General features: G+C 40.6%; 4 protein-coding genes across 6 annotated transcripts in view; 1 reads left to right on the top strand and 3 right to left on the bottom strand.

Moving 5' to 3' along the window:
* Positions 1-247: 247 nt before the first annotated feature.
* On the bottom strand, positions 248-2,660 carry LOC109860384 (major royal jelly protein 1-like). Its single transcript, XM_020439466.1, has 7 exons — positions 2,403-2,660; positions 2,087-2,253; positions 1,730-1,945; positions 1,447-1,624; positions 971-1,200; positions 464-705; positions 248-371 (listed from the first exon to the last, which is right to left on the bottom strand). The coding sequence occupies exons 1-6, from the start codon at positions 2,590-2,592 to the stop codon at positions 505-507; spliced, it is 1,182 nt and encodes a 393-aa protein (XP_020295055.1). The 5' UTR covers positions 2,593-2,660; the 3' UTR covers positions 248-371; positions 464-504.
* Positions 2,661-3,538: 878 nt separating this feature from the next.
* On the bottom strand, positions 3,539-5,364 carry LOC109851749 (protein AATF-like). Its single transcript, XM_020422132.1, has 2 exons — positions 5,072-5,364; positions 3,539-4,979 (listed from the first exon to the last, which is right to left on the bottom strand). The coding sequence occupies exons 1-2, from the start codon at positions 5,278-5,280 to the stop codon at positions 3,656-3,658; spliced, it is 1,533 nt and encodes a 510-aa protein (XP_020277721.1). The 5' UTR covers positions 5,281-5,364; the 3' UTR covers positions 3,539-3,655.
* Positions 5,365-5,596: 232 nt separating this feature from the next.
* Positions 5,597-19,277, top strand: part of LOC109851756 (WD repeat-containing protein 61) — a 28,256-nt gene continuing 14,575 nt past the window's right edge. Inside the window, exons 1-8 of one of the 3 annotated variants that reach the window (XM_020422146.1) lie at positions 5,597-5,769; positions 5,836-5,951; positions 6,029-6,198; positions 6,374-6,612; positions 6,685-6,778; positions 6,865-6,958; positions 7,051-7,222; positions 7,316-8,200. In XM_020422146.1, coding sequence (XP_020277735.1) covers positions 5,767-5,769; positions 5,836-5,951; positions 6,029-6,198; positions 6,374-6,612; positions 6,685-6,778; positions 6,865-6,958; positions 7,051-7,222; positions 7,316-7,417 — 990 coding nt within the window. In that variant the 5' untranslated portion in view covers positions 5,597-5,766 and the 3' untranslated portion in view covers positions 7,418-8,200. Of the gene's footprint in view, positions 5,770-5,835; positions 5,952-6,028; positions 6,199-6,373; positions 6,613-6,684; positions 6,779-6,864; positions 6,959-7,050; positions 7,223-7,315; positions 8,201-8,349; positions 9,084-19,277 lie in introns of those variants that run through there. The other 2 variants (XM_020422154.1, XM_020422164.1) reach the window with 2 other exon arrangements.
* On the bottom strand, positions 8,333-19,155 carry LOC109851743. Its single transcript, XM_020422119.1, has 8 exons — positions 19,025-19,155; positions 17,578-17,772; positions 14,548-17,261; positions 14,360-14,445; positions 14,170-14,274; positions 14,006-14,081; positions 13,639-13,900; positions 8,333-13,536 (listed from the first exon to the last, which is right to left on the bottom strand). The coding sequence occupies exons 1-8, from the start codon at positions 19,079-19,081 to the stop codon at positions 9,295-9,297; spliced, it is 7,737 nt and encodes a 2,578-aa protein (XP_020277708.1). The 5' UTR covers positions 19,082-19,155; the 3' UTR covers positions 8,333-9,294.

The raw sequence follows: 19,277 nt of genomic DNA, 5'->3' as shown, positions 1-19,277 counted from the left end.
TCAATCTGGGAAGTACAGAGTTAAGAGAAAACAGAAACGATATCACAACACAGTGGAATATTTTGTCAATAATTATCGTCGATTTATCTTTAAAAATTAAATATTGTTTAGGTACAAGACAAAATGAGATTTTTGTAAATAATACAAGGAAAGTGTATGTTTACTTAGAACATATACATATATTTTTTCTTTTTAATAAATATATTATACATTTTTTATGCGTACAGAACATTTATATTACTTATTTATAAATCGACTTAATTTTGTATTCGTACATATATACAGTCCCAGATCTTGAAAAATTAAAAATTTTCTCGAAGCAAAGTTGAAAGAGAATATACGTGCGATATTTTTGCTCATATAACTTCCCTCTGTAATATACATGTAAAGTGACTTTCAAACGCTTAAGATATTTTTTTAAACATACACAAGATATATAAATATAATTATTTTGTCAACTTACACTCAAGTGAATTATTAAAATACAAAAAATTATCTTGTGCGTTACTTGCAAGAAGCGAAACACATTGGATTGGTCTTCTGTATTTCTTGGAATTTTTTTGACAAAATGCGAAAATTCACTTCTTGTAAATTTAACGAGCCATTGAACGCATAATACTTATTTGTTAGGATCACTAATTCATCATCTCGGTTTTTCATGCCGCTTGCAAATTGCACCATTTTTGGATCGTGCAGAACGACATCCTTGAAATATGAAAAATTGCATCAAAAAACAACAGAAATTGCATCATTACCAGTTCACTCACCTAACGTAAAGTTCGTACTAAATTTGAGATAATTAATTATCGAACAATGCGCGGAAGAGTACCTGTTCAGGTAGCAAAGTGACTCTATTATGACGTTGTTTTTGATGTCATTAGACATCACGTTTTAACGTCATTACGACAACAGTGATTAATGACGTTACTCTTATCTGAATAATTACGTCCGTATATATTACATGTCTTACCATGTTTTTGGCGTTAATTTCCTTAGTGGCGTCTGCGCACATAATAGACGTCTTCTCGATATTACTGAAAAATATCGCACATCTCTCGGACGTTATCGCTGCCGTTTGGCCTGATAACATACCCGCTAGTTGAATTAATTTATTGGTCTCGTCGTAACTTAACGAGCATTTTATCTTCGAGGTTTCTAACTTGTACATTCTGCTTCCGCCAAAAGTGGCATAGAATAAGTCTGAAACATTGTCGAACTGACGTTTGCAGTTGCTGGTATAAAAAAAAAAAAAAAAGCTAAGCAAAGCATAAACACAGCTAGCGAAATTTTCGTTTTCTCACACACATTGCTATAAACATTCACACAATTATTCATCATTTTTTCTCTATCACATACAACACAAGTTACACTTGAGTAAATAATCTTTTCAAAAAAGCTAATCTATTCAAAACAGTTGTTATTTGAATAATCTTTTCAAAAACCTACCTTTACCGATGAATGTCATACCAAAGAGGCCATCTAGACTAAAATCTAGAGAAGTCCCATTATCGAGGTTGAAACTAGTTTCAATCGGATTCATGTATTCAGATTCGATTCTGCAGATATTCGAAGTGGGCGCGTCGTATATCACCAAACCGAAACCATCGGTATCGCCTATCAACACCTGATTTGCAATTTTGTTAATATAAGTTCGCTTCACGTTTGTTTTTCAAGAATAAAAAAAAAGCGATCGAGACGTAATAAAATGGTCAAAGAAAAATGTACTAACTCTCGCGTTGTCCTTTATGTTCGAACAATTTGGAGCTATAACGGCGACCGACGACATCAATCCGATACCGTTTTTGTTTTGAGCAATGTTATCCGGGATTATGACACGTTTAACTAACTTATCGTTCGACAAATCGAAGATCAGCAATTGCGGAGGACAAATCGGATCTTCGTCAATCTTGCCACCGTCCACAACGAAAAGATGATTGCATACGATCTGGGATTTAAAAAATGCATGTTGTTATTGTGCAAATTATGTGTAAAAAAGTTAAGCAACGCGATAGAAGAGAGAAATAAAAAACTTAAGAAAAAAAAGATATGTATGTATGTTTGTTCTTAAAATTATGTTAAGTCTCACTTGTGTTTGGTAAATAGCACCAGTAATGCCTTTGCAATCGTCCTCAAACCAGGACCAATCAGGATACGGCTTCAAAAGTGCACCCCCTTCGCCAACTTGGTCACTTATTGTCATTAAACTGGCCGGTACACTTTTGTTTCGTATCGCGGTGACGAACAATCTGCCATCTGTCAACGCATATTTTTTGTTTGTTACTTTATCAGTTGCATTAGCAATGTCGCGAAGTACGCAAATCATAATTGACAAAAAAATATCAACGTTTACTATACACAAAATTACTTTCAAGCCATTTGAAAAAGAGAGATGTGTAGCTTACCATCCGCGTAGTCTACGTCAAACAAGTAAACCGCGTTAGGGTTGTATTCGCCGGAATTTATCGCCTGCTGCTTGTGCTGCGGGTCATTCCAGACGTAATCTATGTATTTCCACTCGTACTCGAGAAGAAAGTTGCCGAAGTTGCTAACTATCATCGACAGAATTGACAAAACGAACAAAAAAGATTTCATTTTTTTTCTTGGAGCGTAGCGGGTGTTTTTTCGATATTAAATGTAAAAAAAAAAAACGACGCAACGAAATCTCGCGTATCTCGCAAAAAGTGAGTGCACGAATAAAACAAAGTCAACCGGTATATATAGCCAATTTATTTCAGAAAGTAATGGGCATACAGATATGAAAATTCAGACAATTTCTTCGTTAGTAAGCAACAAACAATCGCAACCTCTTTAAATGTTCTAGAACTTTAATGAGATAATGTCGTTTGTGTTCCATGTGTGTGCGATATGGCGCGTCTTATCAATGAGACTTAAAAAAAAAAAAAAAAACGGAAAAAAGATCCTTACGTAACCGCTCATTAGCTTATTCATTTTTTGTTTGTAAAAAGATATTTCTTCGCATGAATATTCTAGTTACTGATGTATCAGTGTGCCTTAGCAACTTGCATAAATTTGTCAAAGTAATTAACATTAAGAATCGTAATTAATGATAAGAGTTAATTTGTGAATTTTACATTAAAGAAAGAAAAGAGTGATAAAACCACTTTTTCGTAATGGAAATTACCGCACTTAGAAAACATTTATGTACCAATTCATTCAGTTATAAAAAGATTTTAATTACATTCAATTATAAATAGACTGTATAAATTTATAATTCTAACTTTTTTATATAATTCATCTTTTCATAACATATTACACATATTAATGCATATCTCTTTCATACATGTTTATACATAATTACATTTAGTATTTATTATTCACTTGGGATGCAATGTAAAAGTAGACTGTTTTGTTATCTTATAAAATTTATTGTTCTTTGCACGATAAACTGTGTGTCGTTTTTTATACAACTTATATTAAAACTTTAAGTATCGCAAATTTACTATTTTGATACTTGTATTTCGGATATATATATATAGTATATGTAATATATATATATATATATATAATGTATTATAAATATATGTACAAACTTTCTTATATTACAACAGCAAAATTATACGTTTATCATATCGTTATCATATCATTATCGTATTAACTCTATAATAAGGAATATAGAAACTAATTTGCACTTCAATTACTGATTTACTTGCTCCTCCGCGGGTTTTATTTTACCAAACAGCGAATTGTATAACTCGTTTTTCGCATTGTCCGTCCAAGTGTCGTATATCGTAATCGGCGCCATAAAGTTGACCAATTTATTGTGTACATTGTATCGCACCCTTCTGCCTTTCGTCGCGCGAGTGTCGATCTTTCTCTTCAATCTTCTACGCATGTTTTGCAAATGGATCCACTGCTTGCTGAGCATTATAGGATCCGTCATATCTGAGGATTTGTATTCTATCAGATCTCTTAGCAATTGATGATAAAAATCGTCATCGTCATAAATTTCTGTATCATATTCTTGAAATCTTCTACCGTCGTTATCCTGAACTGGCGACGATTTACCAACAATACTGTATTCAGAACGCTTCAGTTGAGATCTCTTTCGCAACTTGGCCATGTCGCTCAAAGCAAACTCGATCTGTTTCAACGTGGTTTGACCCGAGCCTTTTTTCGTTAGCGAACCTACAATTCGTGTTTTGTCGTTCCATTTCTTTATAACAGAGTCTCTATATTCCTTATAGGAGTTATAATTTTCATTCAAAACTCTTTCATAATCGTTATATTTCAGTCTTTTCCGTGGCACTGGTTCTTCAGCTGATTCTGCATCTTCACCAGCAGATGATTTTTCTCCATTTTCTTCTTCGCCTTCGGTATCAGATGGTATTTCTTCATCCATGGGATCATCAGTGTTTGTATTCTCCTCTTCGTCAGTTTTTCTTTTCTTTGAGCCAACGCACAGTTGGTTTGTTTCAGGATATTGCATCAACAAGAGATCTCTTAATTGCAGCATTTTGTCTAAAGTGTGCATTAGATTGTTCTTGGTTTCATTGACTTTCTTCGAGAATTCCATATCTGACTTAAACTCCTTGTAGGTATTATATTGTGGCATTTGATTGCTAGTTATAACGCATTTTTGCATTTTTATCCGCATCTCCAACAGATTCTCCCAGAGTTTCAGTTGATTTCTAACGCAATTGCCTTTTTCAATCTCCGCTCTGACATTTGTTTCAGACATTGTTTTAATTGTAGATTGGCTTTGTTTGCTATCAATATAATCATCCTCTTCTTCAGACATATCCTCCTCAGCATCTTCAGATTTCTCTTCCAAATCTGCCTCTTCATCATTATCTGTCTCGCTTTGTTCCATTGTACTGTCTATCTCCTCATCTTCATCTTCATCTTCATCTTTTTCTTCTTCCTCTTCTTCTCCAGACTCTTCACTTTCTATATCCTCACTCGCATCATTATCTTCGTCACTGTATACATCTTTTCTCGAGACTTTTTTACCAGCATATCTACAATAGCAAACAACAATTTATAATAAAACATTGATTAATATTTTACTTACATAATTACACTTAAATTCTCGAAAATATTAAAATGTTACCTTTCGTCCACCGTGTCCAGAGTGTCAACATTCTGTGCGCGTATCTTGGACCACTGAAATTCATCGTCTGAGGCACCGTTCTCGTCGTAACGTTCTACTACCTTAGCTTTCGTCTCTTCGGCTTCCTCATCAGAATTTAAATCCGGCTTCGTTGTAATCAAGTCATTTATTTTGTCGGCTAAACTTTTCCCAGCCATTTTTTTCTCCATAAACAATTCGCGCTTTACACGTGGTTAAATAAACCTAACTTAACCTAAGCTAACTTCCTGTATCAAATACTCCTATTGACCTCTTCTCTCTATACTATTGAAGATTGAAGCAATTGTGACCTCGACACAAGCGCTACCTAGAACAGAATGGCCGTATTTAACAGAACAATTGCTGAGTTGTCGTTTTGTCAACAATCGAAACTGATTTGTTGGTGCTAAAAGTAAGAGCCAATCACGTTTGATTGCTGCAAAGCAGCTTGTTTTGCTAAACACAGCAATGCTGGAACTATGTACGGTGCTTAGTGTGCGATCCTGCGCGGCAAAACAGCGTCAAGTAAGCATTTTGTTTGCAAATACAAAAGCATACAAGAGACATAAACGCATCACACGGAATATATGATACTGCATTGTTGCATAGTTGCAAAAGTGCATTCGCTCATTAAATTGCGCGCGTTCGCGTTTCAATAAAAATTTATTTGTTCTATAATGGTGAGTAAAGATCTGCTTATTTTTTGTTATCTGTTGTTTTTTTTTTCTACTTTAATCTCTTTGCAGTATTCTTTAACTCACAAAACAGAAAACGCTCACGAAGACAGCATATGGACTTGTGCATGGGGGTGTCCTAAGAAAAAGAAAAATAGCGAACCCAATGAAGACAATGAGGACTCGCGGTAATTTGAGAAGGTTATCTTATCTCGGTTTACAATTTTTAAGAAAATCGTTTTATTATTGTCGTGTTATTTGACAGAGATTCTGTACGATCTGCCGAAGAGGAGACAGTGGAATATTTAGTGACCGGCTCAGTAGATGATGCTGTAAAAGTGTGGGAATTCATGGATGGTGCTTTGAGAGTAAAGCACAGGTTAACTGGACATTCCTTGGGAGTAGTATCTGTAGCTGTCAGCTCAGATGGATCAAGTAAGTAGACAGTAGTAATATCAATGACCTTAGATATATTTTTATCCTTGGTTTGTATGATTTTTCCTTATTACAAATTTTACAGAACGTGTAATATTCTCAAGAATAAAAACTAAAGCAAAACTAGAACCATAAAGTCACTGGTGTCATGTGTGTTTTAATTTTTGTCTTGTAGAATGTGCTTCCAGTTCACTTGACTCAAGTTTAAAATTATGGGATTTGCTATCCGGAGAAAAACTAACCAGCATTGATGTTGGTCCGGTGGATATTTGGACTGTGGTATTTTCTCCAGATGATAAGTTCGTTGTATCTGGCAGTCATGCAGGTAAAATACATTTATATGGGACTGAATCTGGTAAACAAGAACAAACATTGGACACAAGAGGTGGAAAATTTACTCTGAGTGTAGCTTATGTAAGTGAATTAAATAAAAATCTTGTGTTTAAAATTTTATATTATTATTTGTATCAAAGAGCTTTATTTCAGAGTCCTGATGGTAAATATATTGCAAGTGGTGCAATAGATGGAATTATTAATATTTTTGACGTTGCTTATGGAAAAGTATTGCGTACGCTAGAAGGCAGGTTTCAATATGTATTATAGAGTATTATTAATCAAGAATAGTACATATTCTATTTCTCTTGTATGAATTTTGTTATTATTTAGGTCATGCGATGCCAATCAGATCTCTGTGTTTCTCACCGGATTCCCAATTGCTGCTCACAGCATCTGATGACGGACACATGAAGTTGTACGATGTGTGAGTAAAATTTGAGACAGTGCAAATACATAAACTACACTAACAACAACTGTGAATATTGTTTTTTTTTCTTTTTTTTTTTTTTTATTTAGCAAAGATGCAAATCTAGCAGGAACAATGTCAGGACATGCTTCTTGGGTACTCGGAGTGGCTTTCTCACCAGATGGACAGCAGTTCGCATCGAGCAGTTCCGATCATACAGTCAAGGTTTGGGAATTAGCGCAAAGACAATGTTTGCATACATTCAACGAACATAAAGATCAGGTATGTCTTTTAAATAAGTTTCAGATCAAGTTATGTAGTATTAATATATAATGTTTAAAGATTTTCATAGATACAAGTTATTATATTATGTAGGTATGGGCGGTAAAATATAATCCACTTCGAAATAACATAATAACGTCAGTGTCCGAAGACAAATCTATCAATTTGTACGAATGTCCGATGTACGATACGTAATTGTACTAAAGCAATAAATATTTATATAATACGGCCGTCTTATTTCCTGTTCAGTGGTTGCGATCGAGACATGCTTGTTTCGAGTTTGTTTAGATTATAATAAAAAAAAAAGGGGGGATATTCTTAGCTATATAAATTTTTTATTGTACTGCAAGTAATAACGTACAAATTATATACGAAGAGATATCTTGTGAATTTAAAGCACGATATTGCTTGACAAAAATCATACTCTTAAAATCTAGAACGCGGAGTGAAAGAATAACGTTAGAAAAAAAGAATGATTACAAAAATATATACGTATAGCTGCGGTGTACAGACCAAATCTATATTTTAAGGAACACAACGTAAAAGAATACCCTGATATGGTTCCAAGTTGGCGGGGTTAAATCTAATTAACTCGAACTGGAACAGGGTATATAAAACGACGCTTATGAAAGAAACACTTTTTTCAAACTAAACTAAGTATATAATAAATTCTGATTCACCATGCCAGGCAATCTTCTTCCGATGAGAGTTCGATAATGATTCTCAAAGAAGGAAATTTGACATGACAAGGAAAAATTAAAACACATCTCTTAATCCACATCCTGCGAATCTCCTCAAAGTCTCCCCAATAAAATACAAAAATAACATTAAACAGCTTATTGTAGCATTTTGATTTAAGATCTATGAATAACATCTCACTGATCTGTACACCCTTTTAATGATAATTACATTTACTTCCGATCAGATGCAACAAAGTCACTTTTAATATAGACATTCTCAAGCAAAAACAAAAAAAAAAAAAAAAACGAATTTCTCACACGCTGTGACGAAAATAGAAGAATTAAAAATTGCCTGTGGACTAGAAACTTAAAGGTAATATTTATAAAATTTTTTCGTTCTGTTATTGTAATGCCATTTGGTTTTTTTTGTTTTTTTTGTTTTTATAGCGAACTATTTAGACCGCTCTACGTTCACAATCGATACAAACGGTACTACTTCATTACGATTAGCTTTCGATCGAAGATACCCGAGCTTATTCCAGATCATCATCATTATCATCATCGCCCTTACTCTTATTCAGTCTTCAAAAAGTAATTAGACTTCTATCTGAGAGAGAGATGGTATGCAGTTTTAATACGTATGATAGAGAAACAAAATACATGTCACGCGCCGCGTTCTCTCCACGTTTTTTTTTTCTCCTTCAAAGTACAAAGACGCGTCAGCGACTGGTATAATCACTGGACGCAAGTATGCGTTACACATCGTACATATATAGATTTAAACACGTACTACTAAAACTTTCTACATTCTTCACTCATGTCTTCCATGTATATACAAAATTGAATAAATAATCGATCAGAATTACCGCTATGCACTATGGATTTTTTTCAACTGGTTCTCTTTCAATCTCAGAATTATTTCTATATATCATCCATGTATATATACAACAGACACAAAATGGACAGGAATGGTCTTGAGATTTTTTTTTCCTCGCTATTAATATTTCACATGGTTTTTGAATGCCGTTATTAAAAGAGATTGGCATTTTGTAGTGCGTACAATATTTAATGTAATGGATATTTATCATGCGTTCAACTATTTCTTATTTCGGATAAAATATCGAAGGATCTTTGTGGGCGCTTTAACGCGCGCGTATTTTTATAACGCGAGAGAAAGACGTAAAAAAAAAAAACAAAAAAAAAAAAAAAAAAAAAAAAAAAAAAGTAAAACAGAACGATTAAAATTATATACTTTGTAATGCGTATCACATGTGACGAATGTAATAGTAGACGAACATATATAGCAAGCAAATGTACAATGACTAGCCTGGAACGAAGAGAAGGCGATTATTACAAGAACTTTACGCGCTCCCGTTTAGGGCTCGTTTCCCTCTATACCGTTGTCACCCTGGCGGATCCCGTTTCAGCGTGATAATCCGCCACTTCGAATTTACCCTCGTTCGATCTAGCTACGGCCATCTGCGATGGAATGTCTGGCTTCGGATTGTAGTTGAAGGGTGGGACGATTGCCGAGGCTGGGGCGCGAACGCCGTTGGCGCTGCCGTTCTCCGCTGTTGTTTCATCTACTCGAATGAAGGAGTTCAACCTGGATATTCTTTTGGCGGGATCGGTATCCGCGAACTCGTCGCTTTGTTGCTTCCTCATGGTCACCAGGATGTCACCAAGCTGCGTCGTCTGCCTCTTGTACGACTCGCCGGAGGATTTCACCGGAATCTTGCAGGGCGCCTCATTGGCGCTCATGCCCGTCAGATCGCACGAGTTCCTGTACTTGAGACCGGCGGATCCAGTTTGCGTACCTAAAACCGAGGGTTGTTTGGACTTGGACTTGTAAGGCGATGTCTCGGCGCTGCTACTATCTTCCTGGGAGATTCCCTCAAACGTGGAACTGCGGAATAGCTTGTACGTCGGTGATGTACTAAATGCGCCACCGGGTGTGACGGCGTCCACCTCAGTGGCGCTGTTGGCCGGCCTTATCCATTGCCTGGTGTCCGGTTTCTCGAATCGCTGCTTGTTCTTGCTTTCTTCGACCTTCTTCCAGAGACTCGCGATCTTGCTTGTCGCCTCCTTCGCCAGCTTGCGATTCTGCACGTTAACGGACGAATTGGAAACTATGCTGGAGTTGCTGTTGGATCGTTGTCTGAGAGGACCGATTTTCCGAAATGTCTTGTCGGTTTGAGGCGCGTTGAGAACTTTTGCCGGCACGGTAATTTTTCCAGGAGACATTTTCTTCGGCGCCATTAATCCTTTTGGTGGTTGCATCTTTTCGGAGCTGTTGGCCTTCGGCTGATTCGCTTGATGCGCTTTCACAGAAATCTTAGACTTCGCTGTTGTCGTTGTTACCGGATATACCTTCGCCGAAACGCTTCTTATCGGTTTCGCGATCTTCGTTTTTATCGGAGAGGAGGAAGCTGAATGTACCGTCGGTGCGTTTTCCACTTCCGGCTCATCTTTCGTGAAAGTTCCTTGACGTTCCAGCGGCTTAATCGGAAGCTCCGGTGGTTTACTCTCGGTTTGATAGTTTGACGAGCACGCCGCAGGTGTACTGTGACGTTTAGTAGATTTGGTGAAAGTTAAGGAGGATCCTTTCTGGGGAACGGACGCTCTCTTGGACATAACCGCCACATTTCGCGTTTTCTTATCCGCATCCGCAATATTAGGCGGAGTTCTCTTCGGACTCGTGTTAGATTTCGAAGAGTCTTTCGTGGCTGTCGTCGGACCGTTATTATTCTGTCTCAAAGTAGTGGCTCTAGTAGCTCTAACAATGGGCGACGTATTGCTGCGACCTATTGGTATTCCACTGACTGAGTTTACTTGTTTCAACGGCGACGATTGAGGAGTCGGCTTTCGCGTGATCGGATTCGAATAGAGTGCCTTCCTTCGTCCCCGAATAGCTTTTGGACTTCCAGGCTCGGATTTATCTGTCGCGTTGGAATCAACGCTAGGATCACGACCCGGCATCCCCGGCTTGATTATCCGCGGCCTTTTCGTCTCTCTCGGTTCCTGTTCCTCATCGGCGCAGTTAGACTCTTCCTCGTCGCTGTCTGATTCAATTAGATCTCCGGAGTTCGTGTCTTCGTGAGCGACTTCCACATGTTCGGGTCGCATCTCTTCATCGTCAATATTTGGAGTTTGTGCGTAGTCGGCTTGTTGGGTGTTCATCAGTTTTTTCGAGAGCCCGTTCACAAAACGCATTCTCAAATTGCGATCGAGTTCCGAATCGTTCGACGCTGCGGTCTCGTTCCGCAAAATGTCATCTCCCGTGGAATTGTTAGCTTTGCTCGATTCGTTCAGCGTGTTAAACAGCAAGGTGGCGTTTTGTTCCAACATGATCTGGATTTCTTCTCGCGCATAACCCTGCGCGTTCGCTTGCGCTTCTTCCGCAGCGCCGGTGCTCGATGCGGGATTATGCTCGACCTCCTTGAACACGGCTTCCGAATCGTTCAGCGTTCTCGTGCGATATCTTTCCTTATTTTCCTGAGAATCGCGTTTCCTCCTCAACGCTCGGCACACGGGCAACTTCGTCAGCGTGGGAATCGCGGATTTAACGGGAGATGCGGATTCCTGCTGCTTCTCGACGGAATTTTGAGCGACTTCTTTCTGCGCTTCTTCCTTAGTTTGAGCCGCGTTTAGATCCGGGAAAGGATTTTCCAACACCTGCGTTTGAAACCTCGCTCTATTCTCTTGTCTACGTTGCTTCGGCGTTAGTTTTGAGAAGGGAGAACATTTCCCGCGTGGAATTTTATCGCTCTCGTCGCCACCATCCTTCTTCCGACGTTCCTCCTCCTCCTTCTTGACAATTTCTGCGGCAATAGTGTACGTCTTGTATCGCTCCTTCGTCAAGTTCCGCTTCTGCTTCGGAGTTAACGTTTTCGGATGACGTCTCTTTGGCGTCGAGTCTGCCGAACTGCAGTATTCGGACGAAATTGGCGTGACAGCTTCATCGGTGTCGTTCTCAGCCTCGTCAATTACCTCCGCCATGATCGAATGTATTACTTCGTCTGAGTGCAGCTCCGTTTCTATGCACAGAGTGTCGCTACACATGGTATCACTGTTCGCCTCTATGGTGGACTCGTCCATCTCGGTCACTTCGTTGAACAAGGACGGTGGATTGATGTTCTCCAGACATTCGCTCAGGCTGTTATTCGCGCTGCTCTCGGCGTAACGCATGCACGTCATCGATAGCACGTTGGCGACCGGTTTCAACATCTCGAAGACAGCCGGGTCGCTGCCGGTCAAACTATGTGAGTCCTGTTCCTTCGAATCCGCAATTTCCGACGTGATACTAGCTACGCTTAGCATACTGTTTTCCATATCGCCCACATCCGGCAATTCGTCCATCATTGATGGCGGTTTGACGTTTTCCAAATGGGAACTGGTGCATTCGTTCAGCAGGTTTTCGAGACTAGCCGTGTGAGTCTGACCCTGGCCTAAGGCTCGTTTAGCCACCATGCCGAGTGGTAAGGATTTCTTCCGCACATTACGAGAATCGGTGGAAGTCTTTCCTGGCACTGGTGGCAATGACGTAGAGTAACATCTGTCCCGGTTGATAAACATCTCGTTATTGTCGGCCGTGCCGGCGTAACTCGCCGTCAACGACAGTAAACTTCCCATCGTGGACGGTGGTTTGATTGCTTCCAGGTCGATGGACGTCAGACTCGTCGTCTCGAGCTCGTTCTGATTGTTCATCTCGGCGTCTACCGCTTCTGCGAGCTTGATAGCTTCGCGTTGAATAATTTTCGATTCTGTCATGTTGGTCTGCTCGTTGTTCTCAACTTGTTCGATGTTTTCAGACATATTGCTACGATCTTCCTGCGCGTCACTGTTGAATGAAGCAGCCAATGGAGCACTCATGCTGATACTAGGAAAGGAAACATCGTTGGGAGAGTCCTCGTTCCACGTGTCACACGTCAGACTCTGCTTCATCGCACCAGAATCTCGTTCGCGTATTGCTTCGGTCTGCTGAACCAACGTTGCCGTCAGTCGATCCAACGAAGCGATCATAGCATCCGGATCTCTTTGCCGTCTGTAAGTTTCTTCCTTCGTGTGTTTTTCCGCGCTTTCGCGATGCAGAACATCCGAAGTTCGCACAATATCGTAAGACAGTTCTGGTTTATTACACTCGTTGCCATCAATCTCAGTTATTTCCTGGTTGCTTTTCCCCTTTATGAAGTCTATTTGTTTATTGTACAACTCTAGCTGCGATTTAACGTAATCTTCATTACTCTGATTAAGAGCAACATTGCCTTCGGATTTTATGCCAGGTTGGATACACAGTTCCAGTAGCGCGTGTTCAGACTGCTCGACCGAGTCGATTGATTCGCTACTCTCAGAATCTTTCGTAAATGACTGCTTCATAGATGAATTGTCCGCAATCTGATCATCAGTTATCGCCTCGTCCGTTCGTGCAACAGATTCCTTTTGATTCACATTGCTCCCGTCATTTATAAGATCGTTGGACGAATTTCTATTCAATGACGCGTTAAGATTTTGCAATTTTGGCTCCGATTCTTTCGAGAAATTATTAGAATTATCGTTATTCACTTTAGTCGTGACTGAAATGTCATTTGATTCTTTAACAACACGCACGTTTTCGTCGTTTGAGTTTGTTGTTACCTGAGAAAAACATCGCATATTAAAATACACACACGTACACATTAACATAATACATAAAAACTTAAAAAATACATCGGAAAGTAAAGATAAAATAAATCTTACTTTAGTTGTTTCCCTTTGAATATTTTGTTTGAATATTTTGTCATTATTAGTTTTTTTATCTTCTTCATTTTTTTCTAATAAAACATTGTCAGTTGTAATTTCACAGAACTCTGCGTATTTTATATTGAACGATAAGCGGTCGGACTCCACACTTTCATTACGTTCGACTTGATCCAAAGCAAGACTAGTTTGGTATCGAGTCAAATTGCTTTCCGATCGAGGCATCTTTTCGAGGTTATTTCCTATGAAGGAATGTCTGTGCCTACGAAATTAAATAATTTTTAAGAGAAATTTATAAAAGAAGTAGAAAAACGATTAATTATACCATTTCTGCAATAAATTATTAATATCTCAATAATTTTTTTACCTATTATTTTGCATTCCAATGTTAATACAAGCAGCTAGCAGGTCCTCGTCGTCCTCGTCCCCGTCACTTACTTGATCTGAATATAATCGAAAAGATATTTTCTGTTTATCGAGACACGCGTTACAGATTATTCTCTACGATTTCACAATATTACGTATACTTACATCCTGAATCGTTACTGGATGTTTTCAAACCAGCATTGCCGGATGTAAATTCAATGTCACTCGAAGGTAAGTCTTTGTTTACTTTGCAGTTGTTAGATTTGGAATCTACAAATATTTACAGTAAAATTGCAAAATTAAATAAGAATACGTTTATATGTTTATTCAAATCGCATTGAACGTCATAGTTTACCCATGTTAATCATTCCAGAACTGGTCTCCCCGTCGTCGTTAAACTCAGAGCTTTCTAATACCATTGAAATTGGTGTTGTTCTTACACTACGCAAATATCATGCGGTAATGTTATACAAATATATTCGGAAAAACAAATACGTCATATAAATGAATATGGTAATTATTATTTAAAGAATATACAAATACCTTGAATGGTTTTGAACTGCCGCGTCTTGTGGAACATTTTTCACTTTCTGACTCAAATCTCCCTCGAGATATGGTAACGAGCGATTTGCGCTTTTGTTGTCAGTGAGATGATGCGTCACACCTCGTAAATTCAACTCTGTTTCCGACTCGGTAAAGTCGTTCAGTTTTGGCACGTCCGTCAAGGATAAAGCTTTGCATTCACCGGTGTCCTCCGCGTGTCTCACTTTGTATCGCTCAGGCAATTTTTTCGACAAACTCCTTATACGACTGTCGTCCTGCAAATCGGAAGCGGAAGTGGCTCTGGACGAGTTTAAGGACGTTCCGCGCGGCGTTCCTTCAGTGTAGTAAGTCCTGATTGTGTCCTCGTGCAGAAGTCCTTGATCGTTGCCCGAAAAGAAACCGGAGTGTTGTTTCTCGTCGTCTATAGTTTGCTCGCCGTAGCGCAGACTGTAGTCGGTCGGTTGATCTAAATCCGTTTCGGCGTAATCGCCGAATAAATTGCTATTTGGACCGCGACCGATAGTGGGCGATATCGCTTTCTGAATGTTGTTCAGTGTTTTGCTGAAACTCGCGTTCTCTTTGTTGGTAGAAACATTGGACAAGAAGGAAACTGGCTTCGAGCTGTCAATAGCTGTCGTTTTCGCGGTTGTTCGCCGATAATCAGGTTTTGCACAAACAGTCGCTTCAGCTTCCTCAGAAACGCTCGTCTCGCTACCAGTCTTGGACGATACGCTTTGATCGATCAGAGACATATTGTTCTCCATGGAAGAGTGCAAGGAGGTCTGAGAAGGTTCCTGATTAGGTACTGTGGCCCATGATATGGTAGAATTCGTGCATCTCATCTGATTCACGTCGAAATTTCCGTCGGAAGTTCTCAATCGTTCAGGTATAGCGTTCTTGTAGCGCAAAGTATATTTCCTCTCGGAAGATATGGTTTTCACGTGACTGTCGCCGTTGTCAAATCCAACCGCGGAATGCAGCGACGAAGATTGTTGTTTGATCTGCGAATCAGTTGGCGACATACTGTTCAGTACGTGTCGATTTACCCGCTCGAACATGGTATCGGAATGCGTGCTAGTCACAGAACGCATGGAGTCTCTGCTCTCACTTCTGGCGACTCCGTTGCACTTTACGCCAGATGTGCTAGGTTGATTGTGCAGCTGGTAAGTACGTAGACTGTGCGTGTTGATGCCGAGAAAACTGTGATCGAGCTTGAATGTGAACTTGTCGTCCTTGTTGGTCGGCGACGTGCTCGGCTCGATATTGTCGCACGTCTCGGCCAGATTCTGATCGATCTCTTGTTCCAACGCACGTTGCCTGCGGGCGACCAGACTCGGCAGAGTCGATAACCCAAGTCCACGAGCGGTAGAATCTAAATGAATGAGATTGTTACAACCGGGTCTGGCGCTGAGCAGATTTTTCAAAGCCGCACTTGAGCCCATCGAGATCATCTTGTGCTTGGAATGAACAAGACTGCGCAACATCGGAACAGCGCCCAAGTCCCAGAGGAGACGTTGATCTTGAGGACACCGCGCAGACAGATTCCAGAGCGCCCCGCAAGCGTTGCTGACCACCGTCAGGCTGGGCGATCTCAATTGCTGCAGGAGAACTTGCAGGCAGCCTTTTTCTCTCACGATAGCTCGGTAGTCTTCTCGCACCGCCACGTGACTGGACACGTTTCTTAATATGCCACCGGCGTTTTCAACTATCGCGAGCGTCTTGGATGGCGCCTTGTAGCTCAACATGTCCACGAGAAATGCCAACGCGCCGTCCACGGCGCAAATGTCTACTTTGTTTGTGCTGCAGTGAGCCGACAGATTCCATAGAGCGGACAATATCGATTTTAAAGTCGATTCTTTGCGACCCTCCATAGCGGCTTTCATCAAACCCGTCACCGCTCCCACTTCTCTCAAAGTCTGTTTGCTGTTGCTATCAGCACGCCAAGACAAATTTCTCAGAACGCTTGCCGTCACCTGTCTGAGGTCGTCACTGGGACTCCTCAACTGCGAAACTAAGGCTTTCATGAATTCCTTGAAAGAGCAGAGCAGCGCCTTGTTATTGCCGTCGCCAAAAGTCAAATTGGTCAATGCCATTCCCGCGTATCTTCGCAACGTAATACAGTTCTGATCGTCACTCTCGCTGCCGTGGGCTAAGTGATCCATTTCGATGAGCTCAGCGACCGCGTGGAGGCCGCCTAGTTGGCACATGGCGTGACGATGAGCCTCGTCGAAGGAAAGTTTCATAAGCGCGGCTATCGTCGCAGCAGGATGTGCCCTTTCAAGATCGTTCGCAGACTGACTTCTCTCCATTGATATTCTTAGAGTCTGGCAATAGTCCCTCAATTGTTCCAAAAACCGAAGCACTCGCGCTTCCCGACGACCGGCTCTCTCGTCACTCTTGGCATGCACCACATTGCGCAACGCTTGCATAGCCCTGTCCCGGGTGTCGGGATCCTGTCTGGGTGCGTGAATCAGCTGCACCAGCAGTGGCAAACATCCAGACTGCCTCATCACAAGACAGCTGTCGATGGAAGTGCTCATGGACAGCAAAGTGGTGCTCATATCCTCTTGGCCGTTCTTCTCCAGCATGCCCAACAGATTATACACTACGTCCACCTTGGCGCCCAACCACCTGTGACCTGGTAACTCCGTGGAACTGCCCTCAACAAGAACCGCGGAGTTCGATGACGAGAAGCTCATCACGCTAGCCACGTCCTGTGTATACATTTTCGTGCCGCGTTTACATGTTTCGGGACAACATACAAGTGTCTAAAAGCCGTTCGATCTTTCAAACGTCTTTCGGACTCTTTCAGACTTTTTCCCAATTGTTTGATCATGTTTACTTATATACATATATGTACGCATCAACTATCTGCAAACCACAGAGGCCAAAACCACCGGATGTTCTTTTAACCACATCAGAAAACGTCGTGAAAAAAGAAAAAAAAATATGCGATGGTTTTACGACACTCTATATGTGCACGAGAGGTGGCACGCAATATAATACAACCGTTATAATCGTTCAACTTACATTGTGCGCAGCGAGTGATGTGCTCTGCTGGGCCGGAAAGCCAATCTGTTGATTAGCCCATACGTCTCTTCTGATGGGCCATGTTCCACGGTACGAAGACGGCAACCTGTGGTTAGACAGCGAGGTGCTATCGTGCTTAGCTTCTTCCTCGCTGCTGCCATCCTCGTTGTAACGCTTACTCCTCCTCACGTAAAACTGTAAAACATGAAAGATTTCTTCGTGTCAATTTGCATTCTCGAATTGAATAAAATTTAATAGGTTCAATATTGTATTAATATTTTTTAATGAATTTTTTATGAATTGTGTTATTTTTATTTGAAATACAAGACGACTTTCTTATCATTGTGTTAGTTTAACACTCGAAGGTTCTTTGAACGCAAGGTCGGAGCAGATTTTACATCTGCGACCATCATCAATTCTTTCTGTGTCGAGTGATGTATACATATACACGAGGTAGTAGGTACGTGCCGCATCGCGTTCGAAGCTTGAAATTTTCAACACGTGCGGACGACGAAAAGAGATTCTCGATTCTGCGTGGAGTCGCATCGCGAAGGGTGACAACTTAAAGGGCAAAACCAGCGAAAGAGAAAGGACGAAATGCGGGAAGTGCAAGGAGAAAGAGAGGAGAAACGCGCGCGTGTGTGTGTGTGTGTGAGTGTGTATATAATATATATGCGTGAAGAGGGAGGACGAACGAGAGAAGAGAATAGCGGAAAGAGAGAGTGTGAGAGACAGGACGAGGGCTCCGTAAAATCAATACGGGGTACGTTAGTAAAGGTGTGTGTATATACTCGTGCACCACGAGCACAAGGCAATTCGTACACCAGTGGTTCTCAACCGTTGTGTTCCTTTCGTAAAAATAAACGTGTAGAAAGACGAGTGATTTGGAAAGTCACAATTTTATGGGATTCTTCCGGGCTTTATCGGGCGAAGTTATTTTTAAAGCGTGACAGTTGCTCGCGTAAGAAGAAAAATAAGTGAAAAAGTTTAACGACTTAAAATCGTATAGATTGAAAACGTTGGACTGAAAGATGTGTGTTTCGTGCTAATTTACTTAACTGTGTTTAAAATATTTAATTTAGATTTCATTATAATTTCTCTCTCGAATAGAAACATTTATTCTTCTATTGCTGTTATTTTAAACAAGATTAACACGTTTTTCTTAACTACTTTGTCATAGCTGACGTGAACAACAATATTCGACACAACAAGCAATACGACTCACGCAAAACATAAGTCCAAGTAGACGACTCGAATTGATTCGCAGCGAACAAATCGGGAAAACGACTTTTATTTAGAGAAGAACACGTACTCTAACCAACGCGAATCAATTCTTCGAGTATACATATATGACATACATATTGTCACATGTATGTACATAAAACATTTTGCCGCACACATACACAAATGCGGGAGAAAACAAGTAACAATCGTACGGAAACGTTACCTCGGGACTCGGCGTCGACGAGCGTCGCTCGTCCTCTTCCTTGGCCTCCGGCTCCATGGCATCCTCTTTTCTGGTCTCAACAACGAGAGGAGGACCCGCGTAGATTCGCGGCAGCCTCGACGCGGCGACATCGGCGACGGCGCCCTTCGCACCGGCGCATCTTTGCGTAGTTGCGACGACGGGGTTGAACGACGCTGATGTTGCTGCTGTTGCGGCGTCAGCGGCCGACTCCAGCCTGCGCGATGTTAGGGGC

The sequence above is a fragment of the Pseudomyrmex gracilis genome, unplaced genomic scaffold, assembly GCF_002006095.1.
Source record: "Pseudomyrmex gracilis isolate BER0280 unplaced genomic scaffold, ASM200609v1 scaffold_0, whole genome shotgun sequence".
NCBI classification, from domain to species: Eukaryota; Metazoa; Arthropoda; class Insecta; order Hymenoptera; family Formicidae; genus Pseudomyrmex; species Pseudomyrmex gracilis.
The sequence above is the reverse complement of the archived record's forward strand: the minus strand, read 5'-3'. Positions and strand labels throughout refer to the sequence as shown.

Bases quoted from the DNA above. Each gene is read 5' to 3' on its own strand.
- LOC109860384 (XM_020439466.1), bottom strand. From the start codon at position 2,592: ATGAAATCTTTTTTGTTCGTTTTGTCAATTCTGTCGATGATAGTTAGC. The intron at 2,254-2,402 runs GTAAGCTACACA...ATGCGTTGACAG, and splicing joins TGACGTAGACTACGCGGATG to ATGGCAGATTGTTCGTCACC. The intron at 706-970 runs GTAAGACATGTA...TCATATTTCAAG, and splicing joins AAATTAACGCCAAAAACATG to GATGTCGTTCTGCACGATCC.
- LOC109851749 (XM_020422132.1), bottom strand. From the start codon at position 5,280: ATGGAGAAAAAAATGGCTGGGAAAAGTTTAGCCGACAAAATAAATGAC. The intron at 4,980-5,071 runs GTAACATTTTAA...TTGCTATTGTAG, and splicing joins CTGGACACGGTGGACGAAAG to ATATGCTGGTAAAAAAGTCT.
- LOC109851743 (XM_020422119.1), bottom strand. From the start codon at position 19,081: ATGGAGCCGGAGGCCAAGGAAGAGGACGAGCGACGCTCGTCGACGCCG. The intron at 17,773-19,024 runs GTAACGTTTCCG...CATGTTTTACAG, and splicing joins CGTCGACGCCGAGTCCCGAG to TTTTACGTGAGGAGGAGTAA. The intron at 13,537-13,638 runs GTAAGATTTATT...TGTTTTTCTCAG, and splicing joins TTCAAAGGGAAACAACTAAA to GTAACAACAAACTCAAACGA.